The 15,712-nt window shown below is 31.9% G+C and overlaps 3 protein-coding genes across 3 annotated transcripts; 1 reads left to right on the forward strand and 2 right to left on the reverse strand.

The window, feature by feature from the left end:
- Positions 1-3,162: 3,162 nt before the first annotated feature.
- Positions 3,163-4,819, forward strand: LOC123655121 (pre-rRNA-processing protein esf2-like). Its single transcript, XM_045590960.1, has 2 exons — positions 3,163-3,529; positions 3,633-4,819. The coding sequence occupies exons 1-2, from the start codon at positions 3,319-3,321 to the stop codon at positions 3,980-3,982; spliced, it is 561 nt and encodes a 186-aa protein (XP_045446916.1). The 5' UTR covers positions 3,163-3,318; the 3' UTR covers positions 3,983-4,819.
- Positions 4,408-5,305, reverse strand: LOC123655140. Its single transcript, XM_045590979.1, has 2 exons — positions 5,001-5,305; positions 4,408-4,700 (listed from the first exon to the last, which is right to left on the reverse strand). Exons 1-2 carry the CDS (start codon positions 5,129-5,131, stop codon positions 4,436-4,438), a joined length of 396 nt encoding a protein of 131 aa, XP_045446935.1. The 5' UTR covers positions 5,132-5,305; the 3' UTR covers positions 4,408-4,435.
- Positions 5,306-5,532: 227 nt separating this feature from the next.
- LOC123655131 lies at positions 5,533-7,302 on the reverse strand. Its single transcript, XM_045590970.1, has 3 exons — positions 7,092-7,302; positions 6,519-6,773; positions 5,533-5,777 (listed from the first exon to the last, which is right to left on the reverse strand). The coding sequence occupies exons 1-3, from the start codon at positions 7,194-7,196 to the stop codon at positions 5,661-5,663; spliced, it is 477 nt and encodes a 158-aa protein (XP_045446926.1). The 5' UTR covers positions 7,197-7,302; the 3' UTR covers positions 5,533-5,660.
- Between the last annotated feature and the right edge of the window lie 8,410 nt (positions 7,303-15,712).

Raw genomic sequence — 15,712 nt, forward strand, 5'->3', positions numbered from 1 at the left:
TATATACCCTGGTATAATGTTTCTGTAAGTATTACTATACTCTGTGGTATAATGAGCACCTCCAAAGAATAAAGAGATAGGTAGACCTACCCCACCCCAGCCTGCAAAATAATGATACTTGTAATGAAAAAAATACTAATCGATAAATTTTCAATAGCTCAATTCAACTACGTGGGCCTTTTAAATTGCTCACTTCAAATTATTTCATTAAAAATCAAAAAAGTCGTTGAAAAATACTCTTTTATCAATATTTTCAAACTCCTGTATCTTTTGATGTATACAATATTTTAAAATGCTCAATGTGTTAAAAAACTGCTCAAGTTGCATTTATAATTGCTCAAGTACAGTTTGGAACAGCTCCACTTTCCTTAATTTTTAAATAAATAAAAATAGTTTGAACAAATTTAACGTTTATATCATAAGACAGGTGAACGCTGCGCGTGCGCATAGACAATGATGCGAAGCAAAACAATTGCGGATATTCGTAATGAAAAAGATACTAATCGATAGATTTTCAATAGCTCAATTCAACTACGTTGTCCTTTTAAATTGCTCACCTCAAATTATTTAATTGAAAATCAAAAACTATTTATACTATATAACTATTTATATTTATTTAAAAATTAAGGAAAGTGAATCTGTTCCAAACTGTACTTGAGCAATTATAAATGCAACTTGAGCAGTTATTTAACACTTTGAGCAATTTAAAATATTGTATACATCAAAAGATATAGGAGTTTGAAAATATTGATAAATTATTATTTTTTCAACGACTTTATTGATTTTTAATTAAATAGTTTAAGGTGAGCTATTTAAAAGGACAACGTAGTTGAATTGAGCTCTTGAAAATCTATCTATTAGTATTTTTTTTTACAAAATCATTATTTTATTTGTTCAAACTATTTATATTTGTTTAAAAATTAAGGAAAGTGGATCTGTTCGAACCTATACTTGAGCAATTATAAATGCAACTTGAGCAATTTTTTAACACTTTGAGCAATTTAAAATATTATATACATCAAAAGATATAGGAGTTTGAAATTATTGATAAATGAATATTTTTCAACGACTTTTTTGATTTTTAATGAAATAATTTAAGGTGAGCAATTTAAAAGGACAACGTAGTTGAATTGAGCTATTGAAAATTTATCGATTAGTATTTTTTTTATTACAAGTATCATTATTTTGCAGGCTGGGGTGGGGTAGGTGATAGGTAGGTACTAAAAGTTTGACGTCATGGCGTAATGTCAAACACCTTTTTATGCTTTGCATTCTATAATTTTTTGAAATATTTTAAGTGGAAATAGCTAAGCAAAAATAAATTTATCATTTTAAATAAAAAGATCGAAATATTAAGCATTTTAAACGAATTAAATTAAATTAAGTTTCACTTAAAATATAGATTCTTATGGAGAAGACTCCAAATGTTGAATCAAAAATATGTACATCATGAATTGATTTTAATATTGACTTGGCCAACGCAGTGGGACGTCCTCCACCCAGTGACGGAGCGTAGTGATGACCTTAATTCAAGCCCGGGGCACAATACCTTTTTAGCACCCCATTCGACAACCATATGTCCAGAAATTTTTTGTTTTTCGAACCGCTTGGCGCCCTTTTATGAGTAACGCCCGGAGCATGATAACCCCTTGCCGTCGCTACGCAACTGCCTCCAGTCCGCTGGACCGACAATCTACGTAAGATTGCGGATGTAGGTTGAATGAGGATTGAGGAAAACCGGGATGTCTGAGTGACGCTTAAAACAACAAAAAAATATTATTTATTTTATTTTTCTGGGTAAATATCGAAACCACAGAAATTCTTACTCAAAGATTTGTTTTTCATATAAAGGTCTTCGACGATAAGAAGTCGATCGACCTCCTGATTCCCCTGATTCTGAAATTTTTAACAATATCCCTGACCCGTCTTCATCTAATTCGTCTTCCGAATCGTAAACGTCATGAAAGGTCGTAAACGACCAAATGAACATATTTTGACTGATGTAGTATCTAAGAAAATAATTGTTAACCCGTCCTCTGCAAATCCATCCATCCCATCCTTTTACGTACAGTCCAAAAAAATACTAAGGTGATGATAAACGTCCCTTCATCGTTCAGGTGTCGCGGGAAGTAACTAAGCCCTCCTCAGGAACTACTCTCCGTGCGATTCAATTTGGCCAATTTTTATACAAACATAAAATCAGCTCCGTCGTAAAAGACGTATATCTCGAATGGGTTCGAGACGTATAATTCGAGTGCCTGTGGACTGGTCGATGGAGGAATTCGTCGACTCATTGGAACTTTCGGCTGGATGCGGTGAAGTTGTGAAAGCGAGACGTATGAATCGCAAAGTTCTCAATGAGGGAGTCATCACCTGGGTTCCTACCCAATCCGTAGTTTTGATTTTTAGGGGACAAATATTGCCCCCTAAAATTTTCTACTACCACACAGCCCGTCCTGTAGAAACCTACAACCTTCCTACTATTATTATTCATACTATTATTATTATGTATTTCTTTAATGCCGTAACCACACAGCTGTACTTTTGACAAAACTTAAAAAATTTCGTCATTTCCTCATTTTAGCAAATAATTCTACTAATGACCCATCAGAATGGCTTAACAATTTTGCTGACAAACTTGCTTCTCCCTATGTTCCTCATTTTTCATTATTTTAAAGATTAGGGAAGTTTTGTTTTTATGTCATCGGAAGGATTGCAAATCACTCTAGTTCGGATTCCCCGTCACTCTGATATTCCTGGCAACGAGACTGCGGATTCATGTGTCAAATCTGCCACCCGACTCGGCTCCCATGTCCACTTTAAAAATTCCTGTGACGGTCTTGGTGTTACAGCGAATACTCGGTTGGCCAAGTCGTGGACATCATCTTGGATATCATCCAAAATCTACAAAGGTAAATACTATGCGAGCCTGCAACCAGAAATTCCTAGACGCCCATGGTTTTTCCGTTTTAGACATGCTAACCGCTGGGTCACTTCGTTTAATTGCCCCAAACTCCTTCATCCTTTGTATGACCGAGGGTTTTGTGATTGTAAAATTCATACTATTTTCGTGTATTTTCAAAATTTAATTAAATTTTCAAACTTGTATTCTCAAATCCACCGAACAATCTCCTTCGTGTGGTTTCCATCTCACGTGACATTGGCGAAATGATATGTGTCAAACTGACAACTAAAAGGCATTATGTCAATGATTAAAGAAAATTTTTTATCTATGCATAAGCAAAGAATTGAAATATTTAGGTTAGAAGATATACGTAATTATATTTTTTAATTTATATTTAAATTAAATTCCAAATCATGCCATCGATGGAGATGGACCGAATCCCAGAAAATGGTTCGGAGTGTAGTTCTGTGACTTTGAGCGATAAATTACCAACAAAAAAGAAAACGAGAAAACGTGGTATTGTTTATTTATCAACAATTCCTCCTTACATGAACGTAGCCAAGATAAGAGAAATTTTTAGTCAGTATGGGGAAGTAAAAAGGATATATTTACAGTCGAGTGCAAGTAAGTATTATAAAACTGACTATATAATATAAATTAACATTCCAAGCTTTATTTTAAAAATATTACGGTGTGAAGTAATTTTAACCATTGATATTCTTTTAAGAACCTGGTGAAAAAAGAAAAAGAGTGCCTAACTTATTCACAGAAGGTTGGGTCGAATTTGAAAAGAAAAAAGTAGCCAAAATGGTTGCAGCAAATCTTAACAATAAACAAATAGGTACACGCAAGAGATCACGTTACTATGACATGATATGGAACATCAAGTACATTCCTAGGTTCAAATGGATCCATTTGAGTGAAAGGCTGGCTTATGAAAGGGCAGCAATGAAGCAGAGGTTGAGAGCTGAAATATCTCAAGCGAAGAGAGAAGCACATTACTTGCAGAGTAATGTTGAGAAGAGTAAGAAGTTAAAAAAAAAGAAAGCTTTGGCGAATAATAAAAATGATGAATGAATATTAATAGTAGTTTATAACTTTAAACCTCAAAATTAGACCGTTCATTGGCATAATTTTGTTCCGTGATGTTGCTTTGGAAGGTGCAGACCCTTCACCATTGCGTAACAAAATGCAGACATCTAAGGTGGCTGTATTTTGATACAGCGGGCGGAGGCTACCCTCCCTCCATGCCTCCGGCTTCTAAAGAACACTAGGTCTATTCAGCGTGATTAAATTACGGAAACAGAACCACAGTAGATTTGAAGTTGTACTTCTATAGTCTGTAGTGCCATTCACGCTAAATTACCGCTGGAGTCACGCTAGTGTCTGAATAGTCATATCCAAAAATTAAAGCTTTTTATTTGTCTTACGATTTTTTTTTTTGTTTTTTGTTTCTAATTTATGTGTATTAAATTAAAAATAACAAAAATAAAGTACTAAACAATAATCACACTGGTATCAATGTTTAATTTACTTGTTGCTAAAATTAACATTTCCGCTAATAATTTCTTCGACCCTCATCCTTTGATAAGATGTTAAAGGATCTGGAGTTAATTTCTGTATGTATCTCCTTGGAGGTATTTTATGTGACAATATGCCCTGTGAGAATTCTCGGTGAACTCTGACTCCATCTAAAGCATTTGCCTGCAACCTTTCAAAACTATGTAGTTCATTCATAAACTGGCGATGCTGTGCGACTTTCGCCCAATGGTAACGATGGCGACAAACAACACGGCTGAAAAATAAATTAAGAATTTTTTTTTTTATATATTTTAAAAAAGGCAGTATACTCAAGATTTAAACAGCTCTATTTAAAAATATTTTAATTTAAAATATAAGTATTTTTCTGTGTATCAGAATTTATTTATTATCCTATTTTACTATTATATTAATTAAACAACTCTTCAGTTGATTGCATAAAATTAAATTTATAAGGAATTATTTACGTATTTAAATCTTAAAATAGAGCAAAATCCTTTTTTTTTAAATTGGAATGTTAACTTCATACTTTATATTAAATTTATTATTTACTTACTAAGCTAATGCTAGCTTGGTATATGAAGGATAAATGCTAACATCAGATCTAGCAAGTTCGGGAAAGCCGGGATAAAGTGGCACACGCTTTTTTTTTTCTTCAGTAATATTTGCTATGTCTTGGGTTGTCATTCTGTAATATTGTCTGGGTTCTTTTTAGAGTGGATTTTATTTAATATATACACAAAAACTTAATCAAACTGTAGTTATAATATTGAAACCTGTCTGTTACTAGACATTGTTGCCATAGTGATGGTTATTTTGATAAAACATTCAAATAAGTTTAATTTGATGTTGGTTTCATGCAGTTGATTTCTCTCCCCCACACAGGACAAATAATATATAGGCCACGTATGTTTGTCACGCTAACTAAAAATCTTTTTTTTATATGCACATACATAATGTTGTAATGTTTTGTACAAAAGGTAATTAAGTGTGTGGTATTAAATCCATACATTTCAGGCTATGTTGTATGTGTATAATATCATACATAAATTAGTGTAAAGAAAAGGTACAAGGTAAAACAAACAAGCTTTAAGTTAACAATTTATTCATACATAAATAATATTAGTAGTTCTACTCCACGGGGCCATTGGCAATGAATGTTAAAGACAATGTTGCAAGTTTTGTTTTCTAGAGTTTATATACACAGTTCAATAGCTCAGGATGACGCTGATACTGCAGCAATTCTGCTTCTGCATACACAGTCATTAAATTCATTTACTAGCACTGAACACAGAAGTGATTTGTCTGGGTTTGAGCTGTAGCACTCAAGCATCTGAAATAGGATAAAATAAACAAACATTATTATAAGGAAATATTATTGAAAAAAATATTCAGTGTTGATAAAAAAATAAAAGATAAAGCATATTATTTGGTGCAGGATTACATTGATGATAGATTTGTGGAGTGTTGATACTTAGTGATGCTGTATTTCATACAAGATATTACTAATTTTGTACTATAACACAAATTATATATTATTTTCAAAAGAGTAACTGCGGAGTTTCTTGATGATTCTTCTCTGCAGAATCTGCATTCCGAATTGGTGATTTTACTTTTAAAATAGTAATCACTTTATAATTTTAATTACTGAAATGACAATTTAAAAGTGCTTTTAAAACATATTTGAATAAACTTATTTTTGGTTTAAAGAATTAAAGCAGCCCATTAGTGATAAAGAAAACTCAGAGCATTCAACAACAAACATGAGACATAACGAACTATGTATATATTTAATTTCACACTTTTTCATATGCACAGTTTCAATTGTATATATTATATTATATATATTATATTATATATATTGTGCATATATGGTTATGCATACTCTGCCCTTGTCACTTGTAAGTGTTTGTACTTTCCTAAAAATTTTTTTTATTAGACAGTCAGGATGACTTTAGGAACTTTAGAATGAAAATTTGTATTGATTTTTATGTAACCCAAAATATTGAATATAAGATTAATTAAAAATAAGCGTAATAGGTTATAATAAAGTAAGAAATAAACATATAATTACTTTTCCCCTTTCCTCCTGACAGGGTGGTAATTTATTTACTACTTTATCTGCTTGTACGAGATCAAACAACTCATTTGCTTCTTTAAGTGTTTTTTGATATTCCAAATGCATGCCACTGTTAATCTTTTCATGGGCACGCTTTAAATTTTCTATACGCCGAGCCCAATAAGCTTCTTCTGCTGCAAATTCATGTTGTTTCTGTTTATCGTAGTATGGGGGTGGAGCATATTGTGGAGGTGCTGGCTGCTCAGCTTGCTGGAAGGATAAATACAATTAACGTATACAGTTTTTAACTACTTCAATATATAATGTGAAAGCTCTTAAATAATGACATTTACTTAATGCAATTAAGAAAAAAGTAATTATTTAGCAAAAATCGTTATTAATTCAATTTTTGTAGGTTGATAAATATAACCTACTCCACACGTGAAGGTTTTGATAAATATTGATATTTGTTTGAAATGAATATTTTTTATATGAGATATAAGAATATGCTTATTGGAATTTAAGTTTGTATATTGTTTTAATACATGACATTGATGTTAAATTATGTAATGTTAAAAATGTATATACTTTAGCGTTTAGCTGCGCTTGTATACGGTCTAAAGCCTCTTGCGACACTTGTATGGCATTTTCGTTGTCAACACTCAATTTTCTGGTGCTTTGAGAACCACCCATGTTTATAAAAATGTAATAATCAAATAATTATATCGGCAAATCACGTCAAAAAGGCATTTTTGACAAAAAGTCAGATAACCAACTTTTCGTCATTGATTGTGATTTCATTTTACTATATTGTCTATGATAAAACATAACAGGCAAAAGTTCAAAATTTATATGCCACAGGTAAAATAAATATCTATATATAAATATAAATAAACGTTTTTTACCTTAGTGTTAAAAAAATAAAACAATATATTATTTTTTTTTGTCTTAAATTGTTGTTAGGCTTTGTAGCATAATTTTGGATGAGCAAATCACAGTACTTGAAGTACACTGTATTACAGCTACTCAATGAGAGATGGCGTCAGTTACTAAATGTTCAGTACATTTCGTCAGCGCTCATTTAATTCGTAATACATAGATGTTCACATTCAATTTATTAAAAATCCATTAAATAAAGATGCCGATTAAAAAACAGAACAAGATTAAATATATTTCATACTTTCGTTTAGTTTTACTTTACTGCGCCTAGCAGTCAGGTAAATTAAAAGAGCGAGGGAGGCCAGTCCTTCATTAAAGGGTTTATAGATAATTAAACAAGTTTAACTAGACTGTATTGCTTGCTTGGTGTATAGAATGTCATAAAATAAAATCATTCAATTTGTATTTATATCAGTAAATAACTTTACTTGAACTCAATATAGAAATATACATAGGTACTTGGTACTTGACTCAGCCAACCTCCTTATCGCTATTTTTTCCTGAATATATCGATTATTTTAAATTTTCTTTTATAAAAACCTGGTCCTGACAATAACGAACTCAAAAACAAAGATGATGCCGATCATTCTTTTTTTTATAGTTCCGCACGTACAAACATTTCAGTGATTCATTTTTATTTATATAGATTTTTAACAACAGTAATATAATTAGCTTCATTCCTTTATATAAAATGAATTAAAAAAAAAGACCATAATTAAACATTATTCGGATTCAAGTTTAAAAGAAAGAGTAAATAAAACAACTGGCCGATAAATAAAGAATTATGGAGATGAAGTTATTTTTAATACCTTAAGATTAAATGGGATTACAACACTAATATTCGCTGTAGGTATATTAAAATATCATGAATACGATATACCGGAAAATAATCTCTGCATATCTTGCATACAAATTATATAGTATGAAGTTTTGCAGGTAATTTGAAAGTTCTTTCAACATAACGCCAAAATATGTCGAAAAAGGCAACTTGAACGCAAAAGTCACAGGTGTTCTGGTTACAATTTAGCATTGTAGAAGAAAAAAAAACGAGTTTGCTTTAGACCATACGACTGAAGTTAAACTTATAAAACTTAACTCTCTTTCTATCTTAACTAACTTATATCTCCTCCTCAACTTCCGTTCGCCTCGCTCAATCACACTTTTCGTAAAGTTCTCGTCACGCATTCACCAGCTTACTCCCGAAGTCAAGCGTTCGTAAATAATTTTTACTTCAAAAAATATTGTAAAAAGTGGTTACCTATTATATAATCTTTTCACATCATTGGTAGAAAACATAACCACTATAATTATGTTTGCTCACAAACGAAAAAAAAACCGACTTCAATTTCATCGACGAGTAATACAACGTAGATCGACGAAAAAATAGTCAAAATCGGTACACCCAGTAAAAAGTTATTGCGGATTTTCGAGAGTTTCCCTCGATTTCTCTGGGATCCCATCGTCAGATCCCAGTTTCCTTACCATGGTACCAAACTAAGGATATTCACTTTCCAACGAAAAAAGAATTGTCAAAATCGGTACATCCAGTAGAAAGTTATGCGGTATAATACAACGTAGGTCGACGAAAAAAGCGTCAAGTAAAAACTGCATTATTAGATATAACACGAAAAGCAGTTGTTAGATCTCAAGTAAATTTAAATGAGACCAATTGACACACACCACCTTTCGATTAAAAAAAAAATGTCGAAATCGGTCCACCCGGTCAAAAGTTCTGAGGTAACATACATAAAAAAAAAATACAGTCGAATTGAGACCCTCCTCCTTTTTTGGATGTCGGTTAAAAATACATGTAAACAATAACGTGTTAATTCAATTATCCTCAAAATTATTATAATTTTAATGAAGATTATACTTTATATATTGCTAGGTAATCTATACATGTATACAAATAAATAAAATTGGAGTGTCTGTTTGTAATATTAAAGTAACTGCTTTTTACTAAATGCTTGATTTAAAACTTTCCATATGCATGGATGTATGTATACATATAAAATACACACGGTACATATAAAATACAATTTTTTACAATTTTTGTCTGTCTATCTGTCTGATTGCTTGTTCCGACTAATGTCTGAAACGGCTGAGCCGATTTTGACGGGACTTTCACTGTCTGATAGCTGATATAATAAGGAGTAACTTAGGCTACTTTTATTTTAGAAATTGATTTATTTCATAACTCTACGAACTGAACAATAACTTTTTTGTTAAATTCCACGCGGACAAAGTCGCGGGCACAGCTAGTTTTTAAAGTAAGACTAATTATTAGTAAAGATTTAAGCTAAATATTGTTTTCTACGACCCTTGACATAAACTTCTTTATCTGTGGAGTCATGTTTCAAAGTCAAAGTCAGATTATATAATCACGACTCGAGAAGGGAGTGAGAATTTAAAATAAAAAAGTGGACCGTTGATTTCGGGTCGAGTAATTTTTTTGCCAATCGAACCCTCGCATCGTTCTCGCGGGGTTGAGGGACGCGGGCGGGGGGCGAGTGGTACAAAAACTGACCACAATAGGGTTTAGCATAACCGGTTCGGCCGGTCGCAGCCTCCGACGCTATCATCCTGCCATACTTTCTTCTGTCTGATCGACGTGCGATTCGGCTTCGATATATTTATTATATGGAGGCTTTGAATAAAACCTTTTTATGATACAATAATAAAAAAATCTTTTTTTCTTATTCCTAACAATTAATAAATGAATTATTATTATTTAAAATATATATATTTATTTATTATAATTTTTTACTTTAATAGTTTTATCAGTTTGAATTAAAGAACAAAAAGACGTAAAATTTATAAGTTTTGATCATTTTTGTATACCTAACACATGCCCGGTTTTAGGTATATTTTAAAGTCATTAATGTATGATAATAATCTTGCAAGGCTAATAAAAATTAAAAACAAAATGTATATATAAGAAAGCAATACCTATTACAATTTTTCATTGCAAAATTGCTATAAATAATGTCTAAGTCTTTAATACCGTAGTATCATTACTTTTCTTATACTAAATAAAAGTTAAATTTTTTAATTTATAAAAGCCGGATCGCGCCTCTTCACCTATAGGACGAGCCGAGCCCATTGCTCTTCATACCAACGCACCACGGAGCGACTCGATACTGTCAATTGCATACTTCTATTATAACCATTAAACTCGGCCACCGTCACACGAATATAGCCTCTAGATTTTAGTCAATAAAAGACATAATTGCACATATATGCCAGTTAATGTATAGATGCGGAAAGCTTTTAATCCAGCCACAAATAACTTTGAACAAAGTAAACGTTTACTAAATAATTATGAAGTCGATGAACATTTACAAGCATTAAGTAGCTAAAATTGGTTTTATCGAACATTTATTATGTATTAAACGATAGTATTATGAGACAGTCATGTTTATATTTAAAACTAGAACTGAGTGAAGAAATATAGATATAAGCAAAGTCGGTGACAACTTAAGAATTCTTATTTAAGAAAAACTCCCTAACTGATATTTCCTTAGAGTAAAAGTGACAACATTTTGTCTTTCATAAATTATCATTTCACTCAATTAAGTAGTTACATATCCAATTGAAAAAAATTAATAAATCGATATTTCAAAGATAAATTAGCAAAACACATCGGTCAGTACATCAGTACATCAGACAAGGCTCTGCATAGAGACGGCCACTTTCGATAACCATCGATAACGTTTTTCCATGTGCACAAAAAAATATATTTTGTAAATTATTTTTTTTTCATGAGCCTGGGGCTATTAAAAGTTAAGATGCATCTGATTCTTCTGAAGAGGATCTTTAAATTCGTGACTAGCTAAAGAGATGAAAGAGAGAGGATTTTTATAGGGTATTTTCCTGCAGATGAAGTCAGCTATATTATAATGTATATATATATATATTTTGTCTACACTGCGCGACCAGATCTTATCGGAAATTTTAGGATTCAGAAATACAGTTGAACGCAACTCAATCGAAATGAATATTTTGGACAAAGTCCTTTTTAATAGACTTGCAGTCTTTATTAGACATCTTATTATATTAGACGGTCTTGCAATGAAATGGTAAAGCATTGAATCACGCAACAATATATCCTCAGCGACTATGTGTGAACCTACATTGCAAAACCGATCGCAGTATGTTTTCATCCGATCTTGACTGAGATATCGTGACTGGAGTATAGAATCAGACTAGTTCCTGACATTGTTTCTTAGTTGACGATGTTTCACCAGACAATGTATGATCGACAGTTGTGGTCGAGTGGTCCGCTCCCAAATCAGAGGGATATTCTAAATGACATTCAAAAGCACTTTATTACTTGGGTTAGCTTACTACGTCGACTGTATATTAATGATAAAGTGTCTTATGTATTGAATAAATTATTTTACGAGCCAGATTTAGTTTAAGACTTGAGTTTAATATTAATCAAATCAATAAGTATCCAAATTCGATGCTCGTGAAATACCCAAGAAAAGTCTCTTTTACATCAAGATAAATTAATATTGTTTCCCTCCATTTTATTAACAATCTGTTAACGACGGAATTAAAGTGGAGCTTAAAGACTTCTAAAATGTCGTTAATGGTATTTAATTCCTAAAATGATAACTTCTTAATGAATTGCTTCTATACAAGTACTTACAATAGTTAGGAGAGCGAGAGGCAATTATCCTTCGTCACCCATAGCTACCTATATTAATATGTTAAAACATATTTAAAAATATTGGTTTGATTACTTTCATACACTCATTTTACGAATACGAAATATTTGTTATAATCGTTTCATTGGGGACGTTGCGTACACTCTTCTGTACTTACGAGTACTTCTCTCATGTCAATTTAAAACCTGTTGCAGATTTACGTTTTAATAGTTGTACCTACTCACTGTAATGCTGTCAATTTTGCCATTTTGAACCGACTTCTAAAAAGGATTTGAATTCAATTGTGTTTTTTTAAAATGTGTGTTAACTCATAACTTTTTACTGGTTGTACCTATTTTAATGATATTTTTATTCAAAATGTGGTGCTTGTAGTGTGGTTCGATTTAAATTTGATCTAATGACTAGCTTTTGAGCAGAGGCGGATCATCATAAAGAGCACTGGTGTAGTGCACTCCCACGAAAATTACATAGGTAATCTTAAATATATATTTCTTTATATTACATACTATTCCTACATTACATTCTTTCTATTCTACTATATACTTTCTATTTTACTATGCCTATATTGCCTTGCCTGATTGATTGCCTGATTGCGCTCCTATGAAACGAACTTTAGTACGATTCCTAGCACTGTATTCAATGAGTGCGAAAGAGAAACATCGACACAGGCTGACGCGTGAAACAAAAGATTTAGCCTAATTTGAAACACCGCTCACGAGCGCCGTAGCCAAGCCGCGGGTTCGGTCGAGCCGCACGCTACGAGAATAACCTGCCTATGTGCTGTTGCCGTTCTTATGTATATATACAGATATTGTGTGAAGAAATGTTGATAATAAATAAAACTTGGCTTTGATCGCAAATTAATGTTTTTATATATATTATTTATATAAGACAACGCGATAGTGCAACGGTTACAGCGTTGGATTGTGGCTGTTACACTAGCGGTTCGATCCCCGCACATGGCATATTATTGTGTTTGCCGTGATATGGGTGTTTATGCCTGTGTATTTTGTTTTTCCGGACCTCTGTCACAGGATATATATAGAAAGCTTCTTATTTATGAGGTTTTTGGGTCTGGTCTGAAAAAACTGTATTTATTTCATTACGCTCATGAAAAAGGTCGTAAGCGCCATATAAAACACGTCGCTTGTACTTTTTAAACCGAATTCCAAAAAGGAGGAGGTTATCAATTCGACTGTATTTTTTTATGCGTCTTACCTCAGAACTTTTTACTGTGTGGACCGATTTTGATGATTCTTTTTTTAATCGATCATCATGTAATCTCATTTATGTATATTCGTTTTGATAATTCTTTTTCTTTAAATTGAGTAACCACCTCTTTTTTGAAGTTGGTTAAAAAATCGTTTGGCTATTACGATATTGCCACCAAATATCTTCGATAACAACATTTCTATTCGTATCGATAACACGAAATATAACAAGTCTATTGAATCACGTCGTTTATATAAAAATACTCGATTCGTCACGTCTATCATCGAGCTTCGAAAGTAAAATAACTTCATCCCAAACGTTATTATGGCAACTAACGAAGTGATTTGTTGTTTTTTTTTTTATCTCGGTTACTTTATGATGTTAAAATATAATAGTATATATTTGTTGTTGACTTTACCAACTGTCAGTTAATATTTAGTGCCATTGTTGTACCTATTGAATATTGAACCTACTGAATAATTAAGGGTTTATCCCCTTTAAATATAGTAACATAAAGTTTCTATATTTTACCTACAAAACGAATTATCCCGAATTCTACAGAATATCCGGACATTTTAAACAATGCCTTTAGCGTACAAAAAGTATTTTTTTTCATCAAGCTATGACTTCGTATGAAATGTTGTTTGTGCTGTTTATAATTATACAAATTACCTAGTTAATACATAGAATGTCTAGACATTGTATATAATCTACAGTGGAGGTTAGGTAACGTATAAATATATGCATTTTAATTTTTTGAATGTTTTTATGTCAAATGCGTCTACATTATACATATTTATTTAATTATGTTTTAAAACATTGTTAACGTTAATATTACGAATAAAGAACCAGGAACAAAGTTGTAGAGACTGAACATAGCGATTCTGTAATGCAAACTGTATATTGTAAAGCGGATTTCAATATTCAAAAAGTTATATGAAACTTGTATAGATGTAAGTGTCACGTTAAATAGACGGAGCTAAATGTAGTAATATTTTCGAGCACATCTTAAATAAAAACAAAACACATGAGTTTGCAACACATGACTTGCGAAAGCCTATATCCAGCCGTGGACTGCGATAGGCTGATGTGTCGTGTGTTAAAAAAAAGGTTCCCATAGTTCTTACTTATGAATAAATTTCTTAAAAAAAAGCTTCAATCTACTTTTCTATAAAATTGAGACTTTGGATGATATAAAAAGAAAAATTGATTTATTCGAACCGCTTTTTTCAGTAAAGCGGACTCTTAACGAATTAGAATTGCAAATGATTCTTAATGAAGCGCCATTAATCTCGCGACAATAATTTATTTAAAGCAAATAAATCTAAAGTACGAAATACAAACGGCTTGCGAAAATGTCAATGCTATTTGTTTAATTCGATATTGTATCTCTATCTATATTAATATTACTAGCTGTGCCCGCGACTTCGTCCGCGTGGAATTTAAGAAAAAAGTTATTGTTCAGTTCAAAGTTATAAAATAAATAAATGTCTAAAATTATAAAAGTAATCTATGTTACTCCTTACTACATCAGCTATCCGCTAGTGAAAGTCCCGTCAAAATCGGTCTATCCGTTTCAGAGATTAGCCGGAACAAACAGACAGACAGACAGACAGACAAAATGTACAAAATGTTATTAACCAACTTCGAAAAGGGAGGAGGTTACTCAAATCGACCGTATATATATATATTTTAATATGTGTTCGGGGATAACTTCGTCGTTGATGAACCGATTTTGAGAGATTTGTAGATATCCTAAGTGTTGTACCATGATAAGCAAACCATAATCTGATGATGGGATCCCAGAGAAATCGAGGGAAACCCTCGAAAATCCGCATAACTTTTTATGTACCGTTTTTATATGTACCGTATATACATCCATATGCATTTAGTAAAAAGCGGCTTTTTTAATATTACAAATAGACATTCCAATTTTATTTATTTGTATAGATAAAGAGGATGATTGATTTTCTATTTTATGTTATTGTAATGAATGATATTAAAAGTTCTATCAGAATATTGGTACGTTACTGAGTGTCATAGACTATATTTTAACGAAAGAAAACGGAGGAAACAAAATCATGCAATGCACGTTCTATACATTACGTACGTCGTAATCAGTTTGCTTACATATAACTGGATCCAAGCTCTGATCCTTCTCCTACATGAGGAAAGAGGCCTATGCGGATATTACCTATAACCTAATATACCAATGTTTCAATGTTAATGATTCCCATTGAATGTCTTCATCTTCCTCAAAACACAGGATATTATATACTTATATACATACTTTTTTTTAAAATCGAACAACCAACTCCTGGCAACAGTGGCTTCCAACAATCTTCAGATATAACTTTTGATTTTTCGGCTTAGACGGCTTCGATA

Source organism: Melitaea cinxia, chromosome 1, assembly GCF_905220565.1.
Source record: "Melitaea cinxia chromosome 1, ilMelCinx1.1, whole genome shotgun sequence".
In the NCBI taxonomy this organism is placed as follows: Eukaryota; Metazoa; Arthropoda; class Insecta; order Lepidoptera; family Nymphalidae; genus Melitaea; species Melitaea cinxia.